General features: G+C 43.7%; 1 protein-coding gene across 1 annotated transcript in view; it reads left to right on the top strand.

Annotated features, from left to right (window-relative positions):
• Positions 1–17434, top strand: part of LOC308297225 (uncharacterized protein) — a gene marked incomplete at its 3' end in the record, with an annotated part of 39482 nt that extends 22048 nt beyond the window's left edge. Inside the window, exons 7-14 of the mRNA XM_080740641.1 lie at positions 2414–2448; positions 2545–2830; positions 3485–3531; positions 3625–3913; positions 4111–4212; positions 12649–12696; positions 16299–16373; positions 17154–17434. Coding sequence (XP_080596767.1) covers positions 2414–2448; positions 2545–2830; positions 3485–3531; positions 3625–3913; positions 4111–4212; positions 12649–12696; positions 16299–16373; positions 17154–17434 — 1163 coding nt within the window. The remainder of the gene's footprint in view (positions 1–2413; positions 2449–2544; positions 2831–3484; positions 3532–3624; positions 3914–4110; positions 4213–12648; positions 12697–16298; positions 16374–17153) is intronic.
• Between the last annotated feature and the right edge of the window lie 1011 nt (positions 17435–18445).

The following is an 18445-nucleotide window of genomic DNA, read 5'->3' as shown; positions in this document are numbered from 1 at the left end:
AGGTAGAAAATGACAAAGGATTGACTTGGAACTCCATCTTTCAGGGTAGGCGTTTTTTTGCCTATGTGGCGAGTCCCTTCATGGATCAATTTAATGACTTTTGCAGTAAAAGTAAAACTACTGACCATCCATTTCACGAAGAGGACAAGTAAAAGTTATGAAAAAACCTTATCAGGGTTTCTACTACCCCTTATAGAAGATTATCACCAGGATTACAGGGGAATTTTCCTTAGGAATGTCATTTCCGCCTATAGAAAGTCCTTATATAAAAGGCTGCTGATTCAAAACAGAACCACATTTTTGCATTCTGATTGTTTTGGGATGTAGGGACACTACCTGTAGACCATCTGTGCAAGTATGAGGTAAAAACAACCAGCAGGTAGAAAATGACAAAGGTTTGACTTGGAACTCCATCTTTCAGGATTGGCGTTTTTTTTGCCTATGTGATGAGTCCCTTCATGGATCAATTTCATGACTTTTGCAGTAAAAGCAAAACTTGTGACAATCCATTTCATGAATGGAACATCCTAAAGATATGAAAAAACTATGTCACATTTTGTTCTACCCCGGGTAGGGGTATGGTCAACTTCTGGCCTATTTTTTCCTCTACTAATACTGCGTTGTGAGCTTGTACATCTGCAAAGTGATCCTATAATAATCATGCTTACCAATGTGATGTTGTAGCTGTCTGGCAGAAACAATATGGATGCACGATTATAAAATTATGACCGATATCCGATTATTTGCAGGGTCATATCTGTCGATACCGATCCCGATACCGATATTACATTAATATTGTAGGCTATTAATATATTGATTTTTATTACGTTTTTATTATTTTTTCCACTAGCCCTACTTATAAATATGTAATGAATAAATACATGAATTAAATATATATATAGCCTATGAAGAACATTTACTGACAGTAAATTAGTAATTACTGAAGCAACAAATTAAACTACATCATATTTGTATGCTATAATAAGCCATCTGATTTTTACAGAATTATTTGAATTGCTGTATAACACAAATCATTAAGTAACGTAAGTTTATGTTGTGACCTACAGTTATTATTAGTGTAATTCATTATTGTTGCCTAAATTCATTTGCCTCTGCTCTAACAATGAAGCCCCCCTTTAATAGCTCTCCCAATCAAACTCCCTGGAGCAGCCACTAGCTGTGTGATATACAAAGGATTACCATAAATACAATACAGTCAGTTTAGCTAAACTTTAGCAGGAGGGGGGACATGCCCTCTCTGTAGCCTGTGTAGCTAGCTGCTACACAGTTTTTGACAAAGTTAATGTCCATAAAACCTGTCAGAGAGGTTTTCTTGTACATCTTAAATTAGTTAGAGAAGGACTGCAGCAGCATGCTGCCTTCACATTTACAGGACAACATGGACATTTAAAATAGAAACATTTATCAGCTGAGACTGAGAGAGTTAATTTGCGCTCAATTCTCTGTAGTCTGCTTCACGCACAGGCTTGTTTGTTCAGAGCGGCCGTTCCCAGCAATGATGAGTGCTTGCTACTTTGATCTGTGGACGTCCGAGGCAATATACACAGTCATGTTGAAAATATATCCTCCACTGCAGTGCTTCTTCTAACTAATTTAAGATGTACCTCTCTGACAGTTTTTATTGACATTAACTTTGTCAAAAACAAGCTTCCCTCTGTGTCGCTCCTCTCATGTGTGCAGACAGACACCGAGCCTGCGTGCTGCTGTGGTGTGAGTGAGTGAGTGAGAGAGGGGGAGGGAGGGAGGCATCGCAGCTGCCCTCTTGCAACTAAAGCCTTGACGGGGCTTTTATTATTGCGTCTTCATAATCGGTGAATATGATCTTCTATGACTTATATTCTTTTTATAAGTCATAGAAGATGACGGCAATTACCGGTCTAACGCGATCTGTGATATATCGATCTGTGATATATATATATATATATATATATATATATATATATATATATATATATATAATCACAGATCGCGTTAGACCGGTAATTGCCGGTTTTGACAGATTTTTTTCTCTCTCCTATATATATATATATATATATAATTCGGGATAGGCACTCAAAGTTTTAATAGAGCCATGGGGAGCCATGGCTGATGGCTCCCGCACTATACCATTGCCTGTTGAAGGCTAATATAAGAATTAATTAAAAATAATAATAATCAACAACAGCAAAAAAGAAAAACAAAACATTAAGCACGCAAAAAAATAAGAGAACAAAAAATGTCTGACTTCCTGCTGGGTTTAGGTCATGTCTCCAGAGACTTTTTTGTAAGTCGGGACATGATACAGGTGTGTACCAACTTTCATATGTGTAGGTGTTGACATTTTGTATGTGCGCTTACAAGTATCTCCCCTTCCAATGAAAGATAACCTTTCTTCTTTGCTTGCCTCATCCAGCGAAGACCATGGCTTCCACTCTCGTATATAAGCAGGTAGGTTTACTGGCAAATGCCAACTAAAAATAAGTTAGCATTGTAACAATTGTTTCTTATTGAAAAAATAATAATACCTGCTACTCATTTCTATAGGGCCCGTCTGTGGACATATTGGTCGCCAACAAGGTGAAGCTTATCGAGTGGCTCAGTTGTGATCACCTCTACTCACTTCAGTATGCACATAGTGATGGAATTATTTCTTCAAGAGTTTATAGAAAACTGGCGTGTATGATGCCGGAAGCTGCTTGCATTGATTTGATTGACCACATTATTAATAGAGAAGGAACATCATCTCAGTTCCTGAAGTTTCTAAAAGAAAGAAGGACGCTCGACAGCTATCCACAACTCAAGGAATGGAATGCTTCTTTTGCGCTACCAGGTAAAAAAAAAAAAACACCCCATGTGGGTGTAATGTCTACTTTGTTCGACTGCATAATTCATTTAAAAGTATGACAATTTTAGATTTTGTGTCTCTCAGTTGTGAAAGTGCCATCTTATTTGGTCAGCTGTTGCCCCTTGCAACACAACCTCCACCTACCAGTGACATCATAGATTATCACGATAATAAAAATCAATCTACCTAACAATGATGTCACTGATAGGTGGGTTTCTGAACTGCACACAGCCCTCCTAAGAGACACAGAGCGAGTAGGAAATAAAATGGTGCTATTTTATCGTTACATTAGTGAGGACCAATTATACGAATGTAGGTTGAAAAGTGGTGAAGTCGTCCTTTAATATAATTTGTAGAGACTTCAAAGGATAATAGTTTTTAAATAATGTCTGAAAAAACTGGGTAAAATAAACTGTGTTTGTAGTTGGAAGAAGTTATATGAAGATAAGCTTCTGTGTTAATATATTCAGCACAATAAATAAATGTTTGTAAAAAATGATATGATACAGGTGTTTACCACCTTTATATGTGTAGGTGAAACTATTTTGTGGGTCTTCAATGTTGAAATCTTGTATGTGGTGCTTACAAGTATCTCCCCCTTCCAATGAAAGATTAAGTTTCTACTTTGCTTGTTTCCAGTGCCTCAACCAGAGAAGACCATGGCTTCCACTCTTGTAGATAAGCAGGTAGGTTTACTGGCAAATGGCAACTCAAAATAAGGTGTCATTGTAATAATTGTTGCATATTGAAAAAATAATACCTGCTACTCATTTCTATAGGGCCCGTCTGTGAACATATTGAAGGCCAACATGGTGAAACTTGTCGATTTACTCAGTTCAGATCTCTTCATTCTACAATATGTACATTCTGATGGACTTCTTAATAGAAGAGAATATACACGACTGAAGAATACAGCACAGCCAGAAGATGTTTGCATTCTACTTGTTGAGACAATGATTAAAAGAGGAGAGAGAACTTCGTCTCAGTTCCTAAAACTTCTAAAATACCCAGAGATTCTCGAGTTCTATCCAGAACTCAAGGAATGGAATTATTCTTTTGCGCTGCCAGGTAAAAAAGAAGGGGGAAAAAAGTGAATCTTTGTGCCAGGGGGGGTGTAATGTCTACTTTGTTTGACTGCATAATTGATTTAAAGTATGACAAGTTTAGATTCATCTCAGTTGTGAATCTTATTTTGGTCAGCTGTTGCACCTTGCAACATAGGCACAGATCGAAAATGAAAATGAGAACACTTCTCTCTTCCACAGGACCACCGGAACCAAAGATCATAAAGAGCCTTTCTGTTCCTGCTATAGACCCACTCTCTTCACAGGTCGCTCTTCACACTGGCTCTGACAGGTCGTCAGCAGGTACAGCCACAGTTTTATTTGGTATCCCTGCTCTTCCATTGAGATATGTGTCAAAATCGTTGTGTCAAAATCTTTTACACCTATTCCTGTTTCTGGTTTGACAATTAATTAGTAATTAGTAATTTGTAGACAGGCTCATTTACTCAGTGGTAAAAAATCACACCTGTGTGAACTGAGCGGTGGAGGCTGTGCACCACTGGGTGAGTGGAGCAGGGGTTGAGGTATATGGGTGAAATACATGCATTGCAAGGTTGCTCAAGAGTGTGTGTGTGAGAGAGAGACAGAGACAGAGAAGGGTCTTTGACTTTCAACCCCTCCCCTCCTTTCCTGGAATGCTGAAATTTGACCTGCTGACCCCCCAACTCTGTGTGTGTGTGTGTGTGTGTGTGTGTGTGTGTGTGTGTGTGTGTGTGTGTGTGTGTGTGTGTGTGTGTGTGTGTGTGTGTGTGTGTGTGTGTGTGTGTGTGTGTGTGTGTGTGAGAGAGAGCCATACTTGCTCACCCAGTGTGTGATGTTTTGCAGTTGAGGTTCAGGCTACATACAGACTCAGGCTACATACAGACAGACACACATACACACACGGCCACGTATAGGAGACGGTGTGACCACCGCTCAAAAATGTCAGCAATTACACATTGGTGTTCAAATCCGGGTACTAGGGTAGAACAGTTACACAAGGGACACGGTTGCGCAGTCGGTAGCGCTGTCACCTCACATCTAGAAGGTCCCATTTTCTTTTTTTTTAAGATTTGTTTTTGGGGCTTTTATGCCTTTATTTGATAGGACAGTAGATTAACAGGAAATGGGGGGGAGAGATGGGGAGTGACATGCGGCAAAGGTCATCCGGATCGGGAATCGAACCGGCGACGCCGTCAGGCATCAATTCCCTTGTGGTATGTGCCTTGACCAGTAGGCCAGCGGGCGCCCCGAAAGGTCCCATTTTCGATTCCTGCCAGCCATATTTCCAGATTGCCGTGCTACTTCTCCCACAGTTTCTTTGACACACATTCGAACCATATGTAAAATCGACCGGCGTCATCGTAAATTGTGTGCTTGCATTTTGCTAAGAGATACGTTGTATAGTTTCACTATGAATCCGCTGGGAAATGAACGCTGTCTTACCATTGCTAACCGCTCCTACATCTGGCTTTGTCTGTTTGTTTGTTTACGTTCTTCCAGTTCGTACTCCATCCTATGGGAGGCGCTGTTGTGTCTACCAAGATAACAGAAAACGTCTCACGTTCACTCCCGGAGGTCAATTCCATTGGCCGGAGGGCATGTCAATCATATTACAAGGCCCGCCCCTGCGGTGCCTATAAAACCATGTGACACACCTGTCACTTCCTTTTCCGCTATTTCTGCTTGCCAAGACCAGATGCGGCACTCACAATCGCTCCTTCTACCAACTTTTCAAGAGAAGATATAATCATCAGAGTTTCACCTAAAGCGACAAAATTGGATTTGTCTACAGGTTCCGGGACTTCAATCGACGTTCCAGTTCAGCGGTAAGAATCCCCCACCGCTTTGTTGTTTATGTGTGTAGCAGCCAGGGCTAACTAGCCCGCGGCTAAGCTAGGCAAAGCTAACCTTCCACGTCTACAGCAGCTGTAGTTATCTAGCCCGGGAGCTAAGCTAAGATACCTAGCCATAACAGGAAGCGTGTTTCCCGGTCCTCAAGGCCTGCAGGGTCGAGGGCTGCCATTCCTTCCTCGCCCCAGACGACCCCCACCCTACCTGTATCTACTGCCTTGGCTGGGCCCATGCAGTCCAGGCCCTGGACAAACGCCCAAGCTGCCCGCAGTGCACAGGCCTTCCCCTGCTCTCCCGTCAGCGTTGCGCTGACATTGCCTCCTCCTTCCTCCTTACTTTCTCCGGCGCTGATCCAGGGGAGACAGCCAGGAGGATGGCAGTCCTAGCGGGTGCCCAGCGCGTCAACGCTCCTTCCTCCTCTGTCGAGTTCCCGGCCACCTGAGCAGGCCGACGACGCCTCCTCTGACTTCTCCTTCGGCAACTATGCACAGGAGCAGCTGGAGGATGATGAGGAGGATGATTACCTCACCTCCTACCAACAAGCGGCGGACAACGAGGAAATGGACCTGGGGAGTCCTCCCCGCAACTCTATCTCTGAGGGTGAGTCTTCTCTACAATCCCCACCGCCCTCCACTTCCCTCACACTTCTGGCCTCGGCCGGGTCCGCAGCCCAAGTGCCTTCCCCCGCTATTAACATCTGCTCCCTGGCTTTAGCGGCAGGCTCGTCTGCCACCCAGACCCCAGCACCCACCGCACCTCCGGGCGTTGGTGTTTCTTTTGCCCAGGTGCCTTCCCCAGTTACCAACTCCGGGTCCCTGGAACTAGCAGCAGCCAGGCCTGCCCTCCAGACCCCGACAACCAGCTCCACTGCGGCCCAGAGCAGGTAAACTGTGACCGCAGTGGTAGCGGGTGGCACCACCACCGCCACCGCCACCCCAGCGCGGCTCTCTCCATGGAACCGTGGGCCATCTTGGAAAGGGCCACATGCAGAGCAGGCCTACCGGTGCACTTTGAAGAGTGCCCCGAGGCTGCCCAGGTCCCTTTCCTGGGCATATCGATCTAGTCTAGGGGTGTAAAGATAAAGTAACTGTATCGAAATATCGTTTTTAACTTAAAAAATCGAAGTATATCGAAATGAAAACAGCTAAAATCGAATCGTATCATTTTATTTTGTATCGTATCGAATCGGCAGTGCAAAGAATCGATTGTATCGATACTACCTACTTGTCCATTGTATTTTGCATTTTTAAGGAAAAAATGTAAAGGGAGGGGTTTATAATTACTTTTCCTTTCCATATAGCTACACTGGTCTATCGATAAATGTGTGTAATCTCTGTGTTCATGTCAAGGTGCAGGTTTGTCAATATACAATGTCCATGTATTTGGCAGATAATTCACTGTGTTTACTTATTTTTATCCATAATAATACATGTTTCCCTTAAAAACCTGCACTATCCACACTTTTCACACAGATTTAATTTCTTTGCTAAATAGTTACTATATCGATTTTAAATCATTGAATCGAATCGTATCGTATCGCCATGAATGAACCAATATCGTCCATGTATCGTATCGTCAACCATGTATCGAATCGCTATTAAAATGTATCGTTACACCCCTACGATCTACCCACTGGAAATTCCTCAGTTTTGCATTCCAGGGGAAGGTGTACAAATTCTCCCCTTCGGTTTATCGCTAAACCCTCGAGTTTTCGTCATGGTGACGCAAACGGCGATCGAACCTTTGAGGCGTCAGGGCATCAGGATAGCCAATTACCTGGACGACTGGCTTATAAGCGCAAGTTCGAGCCAGGAGGTGGCGCGCTCTCGTCCTTGGGATTCAGCATCAATTTCGAGCTTGCTGACTCCCTCCCAACAGATCACCTTCCTGGACTCCCAGAGTATGATCGCACGCCTCTCCTCGGAGAGGATAGAGAACTTCCTATCCTGCACCGCTGCCTTCCGGACGGACCGGAGGGTCACTTACTGGGAGTGCATGCAACTCACAGGCATGATGGTGTCCGCCATCTGCCTTTTGCGTCTGGGGAGGTTTCATATGAGACATATGCATCGAGATGCTCAAACCGTGACGGGACGACACCTTTTTGTTGGGTGGAATGGGAATTGATCTACCGGAGAGTGATCACTACGGACGCCAGCCTCAAGGGTTGGGGAGCAACCCTGGAGGGGCGTATGGCAAGGGGTCTTTGGGACCCCGACATGAGGGGACACCACGTCAACTACTTGGAGTTGATGGCGGTGTTTCTATCGCTCAAGCACTTCGAGCCCTTCATCCTGGGGTGGCAGGTCCTGATCAGGACCGGCAACACCACCACGATGTACTATATCAACAAATGGGGGGGGGCTGTCACCGCGAGCCCTGGACAACCTACTATGCGAGATTACTCTGTGGTGCTCGGAGCGCCTGGAGTCGATCAGGGCCTCCCACGTCCCAGGCCTACTGAACAGCGGGGCAGACCTGCTGTCCAGGGGGGAGTGCCGGTACGAACACTGGTCCCTCCCACCGTCAGTGGCACTGCAGATTTGGGCCAAGTATGGCCGTCCGGTGGCCGACTTGTTTGCGTCACAAGAGAACGCGAAGTGTTCTCTTTTCTTTGCAGTGAAGGGGACTCCTCCCCTGGGCCTGGACGCATTGGCCCACGACTGGCCCCAGGGGCTGCTGTACGCTTTCCCCCCCTTGGAGCTCATTCTCCCGACCCTGGAGAGGGTCCGGAGATACGGCCTGACTTTGCTGCTGATAGCGCCGAAGTCAGGGCTTTCAGTGATGGCTCCGCTCCTGTACAAGGAGCTTTGGCAACTGCCCCTACACAGGGATGAGCCAGGTGGGTCATGAGATATTCCACCCAGACCCTCAGCGGCTAGACCTGTGGGTCTGGCCCGTGAGAGGGAGAAGTAAATGCTACTGACCTGTCCCCAGCAGTGATCCCGACAATGAAACGGGCCAAGGCTACTTCTACACGCAGTGTGTATGAAGGGAAATGGAAAGCCTTTGAAGTATGGTGCTGGACCAAGTATCCGCTGGTGGATGGGGTCCGTGCCTCGATTCAGATTATCCTCGAATTTCTTCAAGGGTGCGTGGAGAGGAATTTGAAACCCTCCACGCTCAGAGGCTACATGGCGGCTATCAACATTTGCCGCGAGGCCATAAATGGTGAAGAGCCGTCGAAAGACGTTCATGGCCGGTGTCAAGCATGGCCGGTGTCAGGCGTGACAATCTCTCTGCTAGGCCTCTCTTCCCAACGTGGGATATGGAGGTGGTCCTGCGGGGTCTGGGCCAAGGCCCTTTTGAGCCTCTAGAGCAGGGGTGTCGAACTCATTTTGGGGTGAGGGCCGCATTGGATGAAAGGCGACTTGATGAGGGCCGCAACCAGTCGTGGATCGGATGGCATGCACACTCGCGCACATGTTCGCTCTGTTTTTCTTCCTGTCGTCTCAGCCACTGCTATAGCTAGCAGTATAGCAGTATATCATTTTACAAATTGTGTTCATTATTAAGTAAAATAGCTACTTTCATTATTGGTATTACAGTTGCAGTTAGGTACGAGAGATGCTATTTGTTTAAAGGAGTAGTTCATCCCCAAAATGACTTTTTTTTTCTTTCATTACTCACGCCATAGAGACTTGAGTTCAATAATATATTTGTATTTTATTTGTCGCATTACTAAGACAATGTGATAATAGTACACTTCCCCCCATTGATTCCGGATGGGGACCCAAATGCATTTGGGTCCCCATCCGGAATCATTATGCATGCATTTATTGTAATCAAATTTCTGTTTTAGGAATGAGTCTACATTGGCTCCATGGCATTTTGGGGGTGAACTACTCCTTTAAGAAGTGCCAATAAGAATAAACCATTTGATAATAGAATAATTCAATTCCTGATAGTCTCTGCTATAATTTGTAAATGGCAAAAAAAAAAAATATTGTATTTTATAATAAAAAGAATAAAAGTAATGAACAATAATGGCATATTCAGAAAATATCTGAATAATAAAACTTTTACATTTTATTATTATTATATTTTTTAAATAAGTTATTTTCTTAACAACATTAATTTCCATGTCTAATATGTGTAATCTTTGAGTACAGTTCGAATATTGTAGGTATGTTCAGGTATTATTCATAGCCATCTTCAGAGAGAGAGCTGGTCACTTAACATTCCAATCAATCAACTCAATCACTGCCAGTGGGTGGGAGAAACCTAGCCTGCAGTGAGCAGGCATTAGTTAGGTTAATTCTTAAAACAATCATAACTCTTGACAGGAATGGGATAGAGACTTACTTACCGGCCCGCGGGCCGTATGTTTGACATCCCTGCTCTAGAGGGTATTTCCTTGAGACTTCTCAGTCTGAAGACCGCACTTCTGTTGGCCTTGACTACGGCCAAAAGGGTTAGTGACCTCCATGCGCTCTCAGTATCGGGAGACTGCATGCGGTTTGCTAGCGAAGACCGGAACGTCTTACTCAAGCCCTACTCAAGCCCAATCTCCAGTTTGTGCCTAAAAATGGTGTGGTACCCAGTGTTCCGGTTGAACTAGTGGCCTTCCACCCTCCTGCCTTTGCGAATAAAATAAGATCTGGTTGTCCCAGAGGTGAACTGGCCCTTTAAGGTGACTTGATCTGTCGATGGCAGCTGTTCACCTTACAAGTGAATTGGGATGAGCGGGATCATTCCTTTCACTTTCCTTCCTCGACCAGCGGGTTAGTGGTCTAAGTGAAGAGGGACCCTTTTCTTCCTTATGAGTTAATCACTCTCTGATTCTTATAAGGCAGGCTATCCTGTAATTAGTGAGGCGGGCTTAGCCTGTCAGGGTCTCTAAATCTCTTCTAATCCCTACCCCTGAGTCCGGTGGGCTCAGGGTCCGTTACGGCTGGGCCGCGCCTGGGGGCGTGGCTTTCGCCGGCAAGGTGTGTGGGTGATTGGATGTTGGCCGTCGTCGCTTCCGGGAGTGTACGGATACCATAGGATGGAGTACGAACTGGAAGAACGTAGACAAACACGAGTGTTTCGTATGAAACACCGGTTTGTTAAGTTCTGGAAGGAAACACTCCATCCGACTCTTTCATACGAAACACTTGTGTTTGTCCTGCATCTGTTTGTACATACAGTATGGTCTGTTTGTACATCAGTATGGTCTGTTTGTACATACAGTATGGCCAGGGTCACATTGGCCAAGCTACGCTGAATGAAACTAGAAATGCAGTTCCCAGAGAAACTGTGTGGGCTCGCTGAAAACATTCACAAAGTATATTATGGGAAGTACAAACAGTACACATCCAAATTCTGTGACAACATGGCAGTAATATAAATGGTAAGACAAAATTAATTTCCCATAATAATTCACTGGGAAATTACACATAACTGTAAAGCTGAACAAGTTGAAGTAAAAAAAAAAAAGAGAAACAATACTAGTTTTAGGTGCCAATAAATGGAGATGGGATAACTAAGTGTGCTAAAGAGAGCCCACAATTGTATGTATGTGGTTGGGCAAGTTGGGACTCTCTCGAGTAATATATATATTTTATATAGCAGGTTCATATTTACAGTTTATTTGCTTTCATAACTTAATGCCCATCTGTCTGTCTGTCTGTCTGTCTGTCTGTCTGTCTGTCTGTCTGTCTGTCTGTCTGTCTGTCACTCTCTCTCTAGAGTGTGTATATATATATATATATATATATGTATATATATATATATATATATATTCTGTCCATGCAGTCAGTGTGCTCAGTAAAACTATATATTTTCCTCCAAACGTATTTGTGAAATACTCATTTTAATAATTGTGTCTGGTCAAAATGTATTGTTTAATGTAGCCAAAAGCCTATTATTATCAGTCAGGCCTGAATCGTGTGTGTGTGTGTCGTGATATTTTATAGTAACACAATCATGAACATTTTCAAATGGTCATCCTGTACAAGCAACCACCTAATAATAATAATTGTGTAAGTTTATTTTTAAATTGGAATATAGAATGTGTTCCAGGGGCCTCAAGAAAGCTCTACTGGGGCGGGATTTGGCCTGTGTGCCACCAACTGAATATCATTCATATAAACTCATTTTACATTACTAAAACTCAGCACAAAAAGAAAGGAAACTTTAATTCAGTCCATTATATCTCCGCTTTAATAATACCAATTTGTATCGTGTTTTATAGAATCTTTATCGTTGATTTGTCACCATTACAACAAGGTACAGAATGTAAGGATCTGGCATTCGTGGAATGAGCAACACAGCCAAATGTGTGGGTAGCGCCCCTCCAAGAATTGTCAAAATGGCCTGGCAGGCCTGCAATACCATTCTTTTGGAGTTCACCATTGTTGCTTGGTTCATTGAATGATTGCACTTTCCCACAGCAATAAGTAAAAGAACAAACAACACATATTTATTTTTACAGTTTGTTAATTCTAAGCTCAGTGTCAGGGAAGCCCAAAACGAGAGTAAATGCCAGCAGAACAGTATATTGCAAGCCATTTTGGCAACATTTTGGTCGGCGCTACCCACACATTTGGCTGTGTAGCTCATGCTTCGAATGCCTGATGCTTACAGGCTGCACCTCATTGTAAAGGCGACGAATCAACGATGAAATCTGGTACGTTTTAAAGGTGCATCAGTGATGATAATAATGGAAGGTGGTGACCTGAGTAGTGTCTGATTATTATGAATGTATTTATTTTTGATGGTGAGTTCACTATAGTCCTCTCACTCCACTTATAGGGAGTAATACATTCAGAGCAGACACAACCATACTGTAAGCCCCACTTATAGGGAGTAGGGAGTAATGAATTCAAACAACCATACCTTAAGCTCCAGTAAAAGACCCTCCAGTGCAGATCAATACACATTTAACTCAAACATTAAGTGTTCTTCTCTCTGGTGTTTCAGAAAGGAAACCATTGATAAATACATCTGATGAGAGTGCAGCGCCCTCAGGTGAGTGCTCTGCTTTATGGCTGGACTAATATTAAACTGTATGTAGTGTAGTCTATATCAACTGCCCCCCCATATGCCATGTTAGGGTCATTGGTCTTCAGGTAGAATGTGCAGTCGTTCTGCATAGATAATTATCCTCTGTGAATCACCATATATATACTGTATAACTTGAGTATAATGCACAACCTGTACATATAAACTTTCCTTCTATATTATATATTACTAGAAGTCTAGTCAGCGACCTGGCCAACTCGGGAACGATGTAAATAGGGAATGAATGCCCCGCCCTTTAATGCAAACCCCATTATGCCTGTCATAGGACCCGTTTTGACCATCTGTTTGCCTGTGTCCATTTATGCCCATATATGGAGATAGCTGTATCTGTCTGTCTGCGTCCATTTTATGCCCATATATGGAGATCTCTGTAGACACAGTGCCGGTTCAGGAAAACCCCTGATGTCAGACATCAGCTCCGCATACGGACAATCCGAACCTTTCGCGCCAGTTTCCGTAAAATCGCGTATCGGGTCGAGGCCGGGCACTGCACTACCTGCTACGGCGGGGAACGCGCGTGCCGAATTTGAAGCCGGTGGGACGAACGGTTCTCGAGATACGCAGATTACATGCATAATACATACATACATACATACACACTCACAGAGATTATTTTGTTGACTCATGTGTAGGGTTGCCAACTCCTAGAAATTCAAATGAGGGACATCTTCTGGCCGGCGGGCGGCCGGAAAAAAATAGTGGTTTTGAGGGGGGAAATGCATAGAAAACTGCATTTTGTCACAGACACTCAGACAGTTATACCTACGGTATAACACACAATACATTACAAACACAACAGGTCTTACATCTGCATCAGGTTACACTTACTGTAACATCGCATAAGGAAATGGAATGCTTCAACCATACACCAGATATATCTATAATAAACCCATGGCTTGCCATGTAGGCCTACTATAAGACACACATTGTACTAACTAAGACAGTGTTTCTCAAAGTGGATTCCAGGGACTCTGTGGGTTCCTTTATGGGGGTCTAAATGGACCCATACAAGTCTGTAACTCTAACAGCATACAAATGGAACTAAATGGACCCGTTATGGTCCATTTGGTTCCATTTGTACACTGTTGGAGTTAAGGGGAGACCTTGAAATGGTAAAGTTTGAGAAACACTGTACTAAGATACACTTCAATTGAGGTTCAGGTTCAGGTTCAGGTTTATTTGTCACACGCAGGCATAGGGCCTACTGTACATAGTCTAAACACTGGTTCCAAAACACTGGGTCCCATTTGTGAGTCACAGAATTATTTTATGGGTCCTTTAATTTTTGTTTCCTACATTTTGTTTTCATGATTTAGTAATTTTATGAATAACTAAAATAAAAAATCTTATGAAATTCCATAAATTAGAAAACAAATAGGCCGATTTAAGAAGTAGTGAAAATGTCCGATTGCTTGTAGATCTGCTCTTTGGGTAGCGGGCAAATGTCTCATTTCTCTTTTGGGTCTTGGGCTAAAATGTTTTGGAACCACTGGTCTACAATATACTGCTCACAGCTCACCTGCTGCAGATGAGACTCATTCTTTCAGAATATCCCACAGTTTGACTAACAAGCTTTGGCTAACAAAACTCACACGCAGGTTTCGGTAGAGAAATGTTAGTTGCAACAAATTTTGTGTCGCCCGCGCTGACTCTCCCATTCAACAACGCACAACGCAGCAGCGTTCATTTCCACAGACAACCTGCCCATGCAGGGCTGTTACACAAGGAAGCACGCAGCACACATACATACATAGACGCAAGGAGGCACCCCCAGGGTCCTAGAGTCCTTCATATACAGCACACAAACACAAAGGCAGGCAGACGATGCCTGGCGCACGCACAGAAACAAATAATATTTCATGTGCATAGTCCCTTTACCGGGACAAGCGACGTCCCTTACGGGACACGCCTCTTTCGGTCAGAATACGGGGCATCCCGGCTAATGCGGGGTGGTTGGCAACCCTACTCATGTGGCGTACGTGATGTCAGAGCCTTTTATGAAGTGATGTCACAATGAGTCAGCGCTTGCGCCGGTTCCTCCGGAACAGCCTGATGTCAACAATCAGCTCCGCATACGGAGATTCCGAACGTTTCGTGCCGGTTCCGGAAAACCGCGTATCGGGTCGGGTCGAGGCCGGGCACTGCACTCCGCGCCACGGCGGGGAACGTGCGTGCCGAATCTGAAGCCGGTGGGACGAATGGTTCTCGAGATACGCAGATTACATACATACATACACACACACTAGGGTGGCCATTCGTCCGGATTTACGCCGGACAGTCCGGTTTTTGACCGTGCTGTCCTCCGCCCAGCGCAGCCTCTGATTTAGGCTACAGTGCATGTGTTTGCTTAATGGTTACATTTACATATCTCTGCAAATTTCCCATTTAGCAGATATACAAGCTTACAGCTAGCGCGACACCGCACCGCAGCTTGCTTGTCGCGTGCTCTGTATTTCGTTTACACACAGCAAGCACAAGTTGCACTAACTCACACCGAACGCAGTCCAGTCGCTCCTCCCACGCTTGTGGATAAAACTGACGGCGAGTAGTTGTTAGAAAGCCTGGTGAGGCGAGGTTAAGTAGTTGTAGTTGATGAACTGCAGCTCAGATTTGCCCAAAAGACGCCGAAACGAAACGTCATTTAGCCAACATGGAGCAAGGTAAATTAGTTAAAAAAGAAGCGCAGAATTCACGAGTATCATGCACTTTGCAGCACTGTGTGTAACGGCTTGATGTCAGCAAAGGAAAGATAGATGCATGCTTTGACTGACAGGCAATATCTTAATGTTCTGCAGCTATAGGTTTTCCTCTAGTCTCTAGTAACAAAATAAGTGCAGCTGAGCTACAGTATCTAGTACCCATATGTGCACAGGTCTCCCCTTCTCTTCCCCTCTCTCTGTTTTATTATTTCTGATGCCAGTCATGTGGAATAGATTTCAAAAGGGACAATTTAACTCAAGAATAATTGCAAAAAAGATGTTGTATGCCCATCATAAAATAAAAGAATTCATGAAGGGTCTTTGGGTGCATAAATAAAGGAGGTAGGCTACCCAGTCTTAGTTTAAACCACTTTAAACCTATTTTACACAATATTAGTAAATAGCCGATCTACAAGCTATGAACTTGATTTATTATTATTTTTTTATCAAAAAGTGTACAAATTTGGAATAATATGTGGGTCCCTGGCTGGCACAAAATATTTTGAGAAGGGGGTCCGCGACTACATATCAATTTGGGGGTCCCATACAGCGCGCCCCGGAAAAGTGTCCTGCTTCTGAGGTCCTGCTGGTGGCCACCCTAACACACACTCACAGAGACTTCTCGCATTTATTGTAAGATATACCATATTACTTGTGAAAAGGTGTTAAACATTGTAATAAAGCATTTTAGAATAGTTGTAACCTTTATGCAAATGTTTCACTGGCTGAGGACAAAGAAATTGCATAGCAAACATTACAACAGCGGATCATTTCATTATACATTTAATTTTCAGTTGATAAAAAAAAAACAGTATATTGAGCAGAAATGTTTGTTTTTCTTTACACCAGGAAAAGGAACATCAAGAAAAAGAGAAGCCCCCGAGTCAAAAGAGACTGTCCCATCTACAAACAAGGCTTCCACTGGTGGGTTCTTAATTCACCGTTTGTCAGCCTTCTGATTGGTCCCTGAGACTCCCTGACTGGCCAACCAGAAAAAATCATTCACTTTTGCTACCGGGGGTGGAGTTATGCATTGGGACGAAGTCCTTTCGTTCTTTCACCGTGGTGCGGTGATGCGGAGCACGGCCGGGGCGCAGTACGGCGCTGCGCGGTCATAGCGATTTCGATAATTATAATGAACTAGAAGGATAAGCTTCAACAGACTGGTTCTGATGTAACTAAGAGATTCGATTGGGTAATATATTTTAAATGGGCAGAATTACAATTAAAATACATGTTATTTTGACAGCCAGACTATAATTCCACAACTTCCTACCCAAGATGCACTGCACTTTCTCTCTATCTCTCGGTCGTCTGCCTGTTTCAGAGGATTAAACTAATTAAAACATAAATTTTCGGGGGAAAACCCCTGTTTTGCAATGTAGCTACTGTACTTTTTTGATAGTGCTGGCAGTGCAACGGCACAGCAGTCAGCCAGCGAGCCCAGCTGAGCGTCATGAAGTAGTGAGTGAATGGGTAGAGGGGAGAGAGAGAGAGACGGAGAGACGTGAGGTGGGCAGGTCTATTTTCCTATGAAAAACACCAGAGCTCCTCGCGGGCCGCAAATGGCCCGTGGGACGCCTATTGGGGAACTCTGCTATAGGCAATCACATTCAAATCCTCAGTGTTAATGGAAACTCGGATCTGCAAGGTCCCATGTAGAAACGTGTAACATAATTTCCCAACTCTCCCTAACTTTCACAGGCTCTAATATCGTCACTGAGAAGCAGCTGATGCAGGTGGCTACGAAAATTGGAAAAACATGGAAGAAGATCGGCACGATGCTGGATATCACTGAAGTTAAGATCCAGCAGATTGAGGAGGACTATCCACGGGACCATGTGGTTAGAGTTCATCAAATGCTGCTCTACTGGAGAAGATGCCAGAGGAAGAATGTCACCGCTGCCTACTTACACTCCAAGCTTAAAGAGTTAGATGTAGACCTGGTACCTGATGACATAGACTTCCTACTGGAGGAAGCCTGAAGCCCTCACTGCCGGATACCAGCTGGTCATGGATTTAAATCATGGCTTTTGGACATTCTATATAAGCACAAAAGCATGCATTCCAGAGACACTTCATTCCCCATTTTGGGTGGAAACATCTCTTTATACCAGTGTTTTATGGGTTGCGGCAGCAGGACTTGCGAGTACCGGTAAATATATATATATATATATATATATATATATATATATATATATATATATATATATATTTTTTTTTTTCCTCTTTTTTTTTTACGTCACAAAAAGTTCTCTGGAACAAGTCAGTAAAGAATGTACTTGTACTGTGTGTTAATTTGCAATTAGTAGAATAGGACAAAACCTTTTCTTCTAGATGTTGGACCTAGCCCCCTTTTATCCTAACTTGTGTGATATGTTTTTTGTTCAGGCGAGTTTGCTTAGACCCATCAGGTCTTACATCCGGTGGCCCTATTATTATGCATGGTTTTATTATTTTCTTTGATTTGGAGCCTCTGAAATCCCTAGTCAAATCAGCCAGACCAGAAACCGACCAAAGAAATAGGACACACCCTTTTTCCTCTTTCTATCTATTTTCTTCACCTGTCTCTATTACAGTGACACATACTATTCAGAACTAGCTATGAGGGGGGACTGCCCCATAGGTCGAACTCCCGAACTCCCGCGAGCGTCGGCGTGTTAGATAATCACCCGCGTCACGGTTACTGAGGTTAGGTTTAGGGTTAGAGGTAGGCATAGTTTTACTGAGATTAGGATTAGGGTTTGGGTTAGAGTTTGGTGGTCGATCCAAAGGGTGTTCGACCTAATGACATGTTACCCTATGAGATGTTTTGATTTTAGCTGCAATTGTCTTAAAAGTATGCTAGAGGATCAAAGGAGCTGACAGAAACATTTTTTTACAACAAGGGTTCATATTTTAGATTGTAATTCGAGAAACAAAAAGATGACTGTTAAAATGTTTTCATTTACTGCTTTCAGTGGGTGGGGGCACACGTACAAGTGGCTAAATATGTA

The sequence above is a fragment of the Nannobrachium achirus genome, assembly GCF_963921795.1.
Source record: "Nannobrachium achirus genome assembly, chromosome: 13".
NCBI classification, from domain to species: domain Eukaryota; kingdom Metazoa; phylum Chordata; class Actinopteri; order Myctophiformes; family Myctophidae; genus Nannobrachium; species Nannobrachium achirus.
The sequence above is the reverse complement of the archived record's forward strand: the minus strand, read 5'-3'. Positions and strand labels throughout refer to the sequence as shown.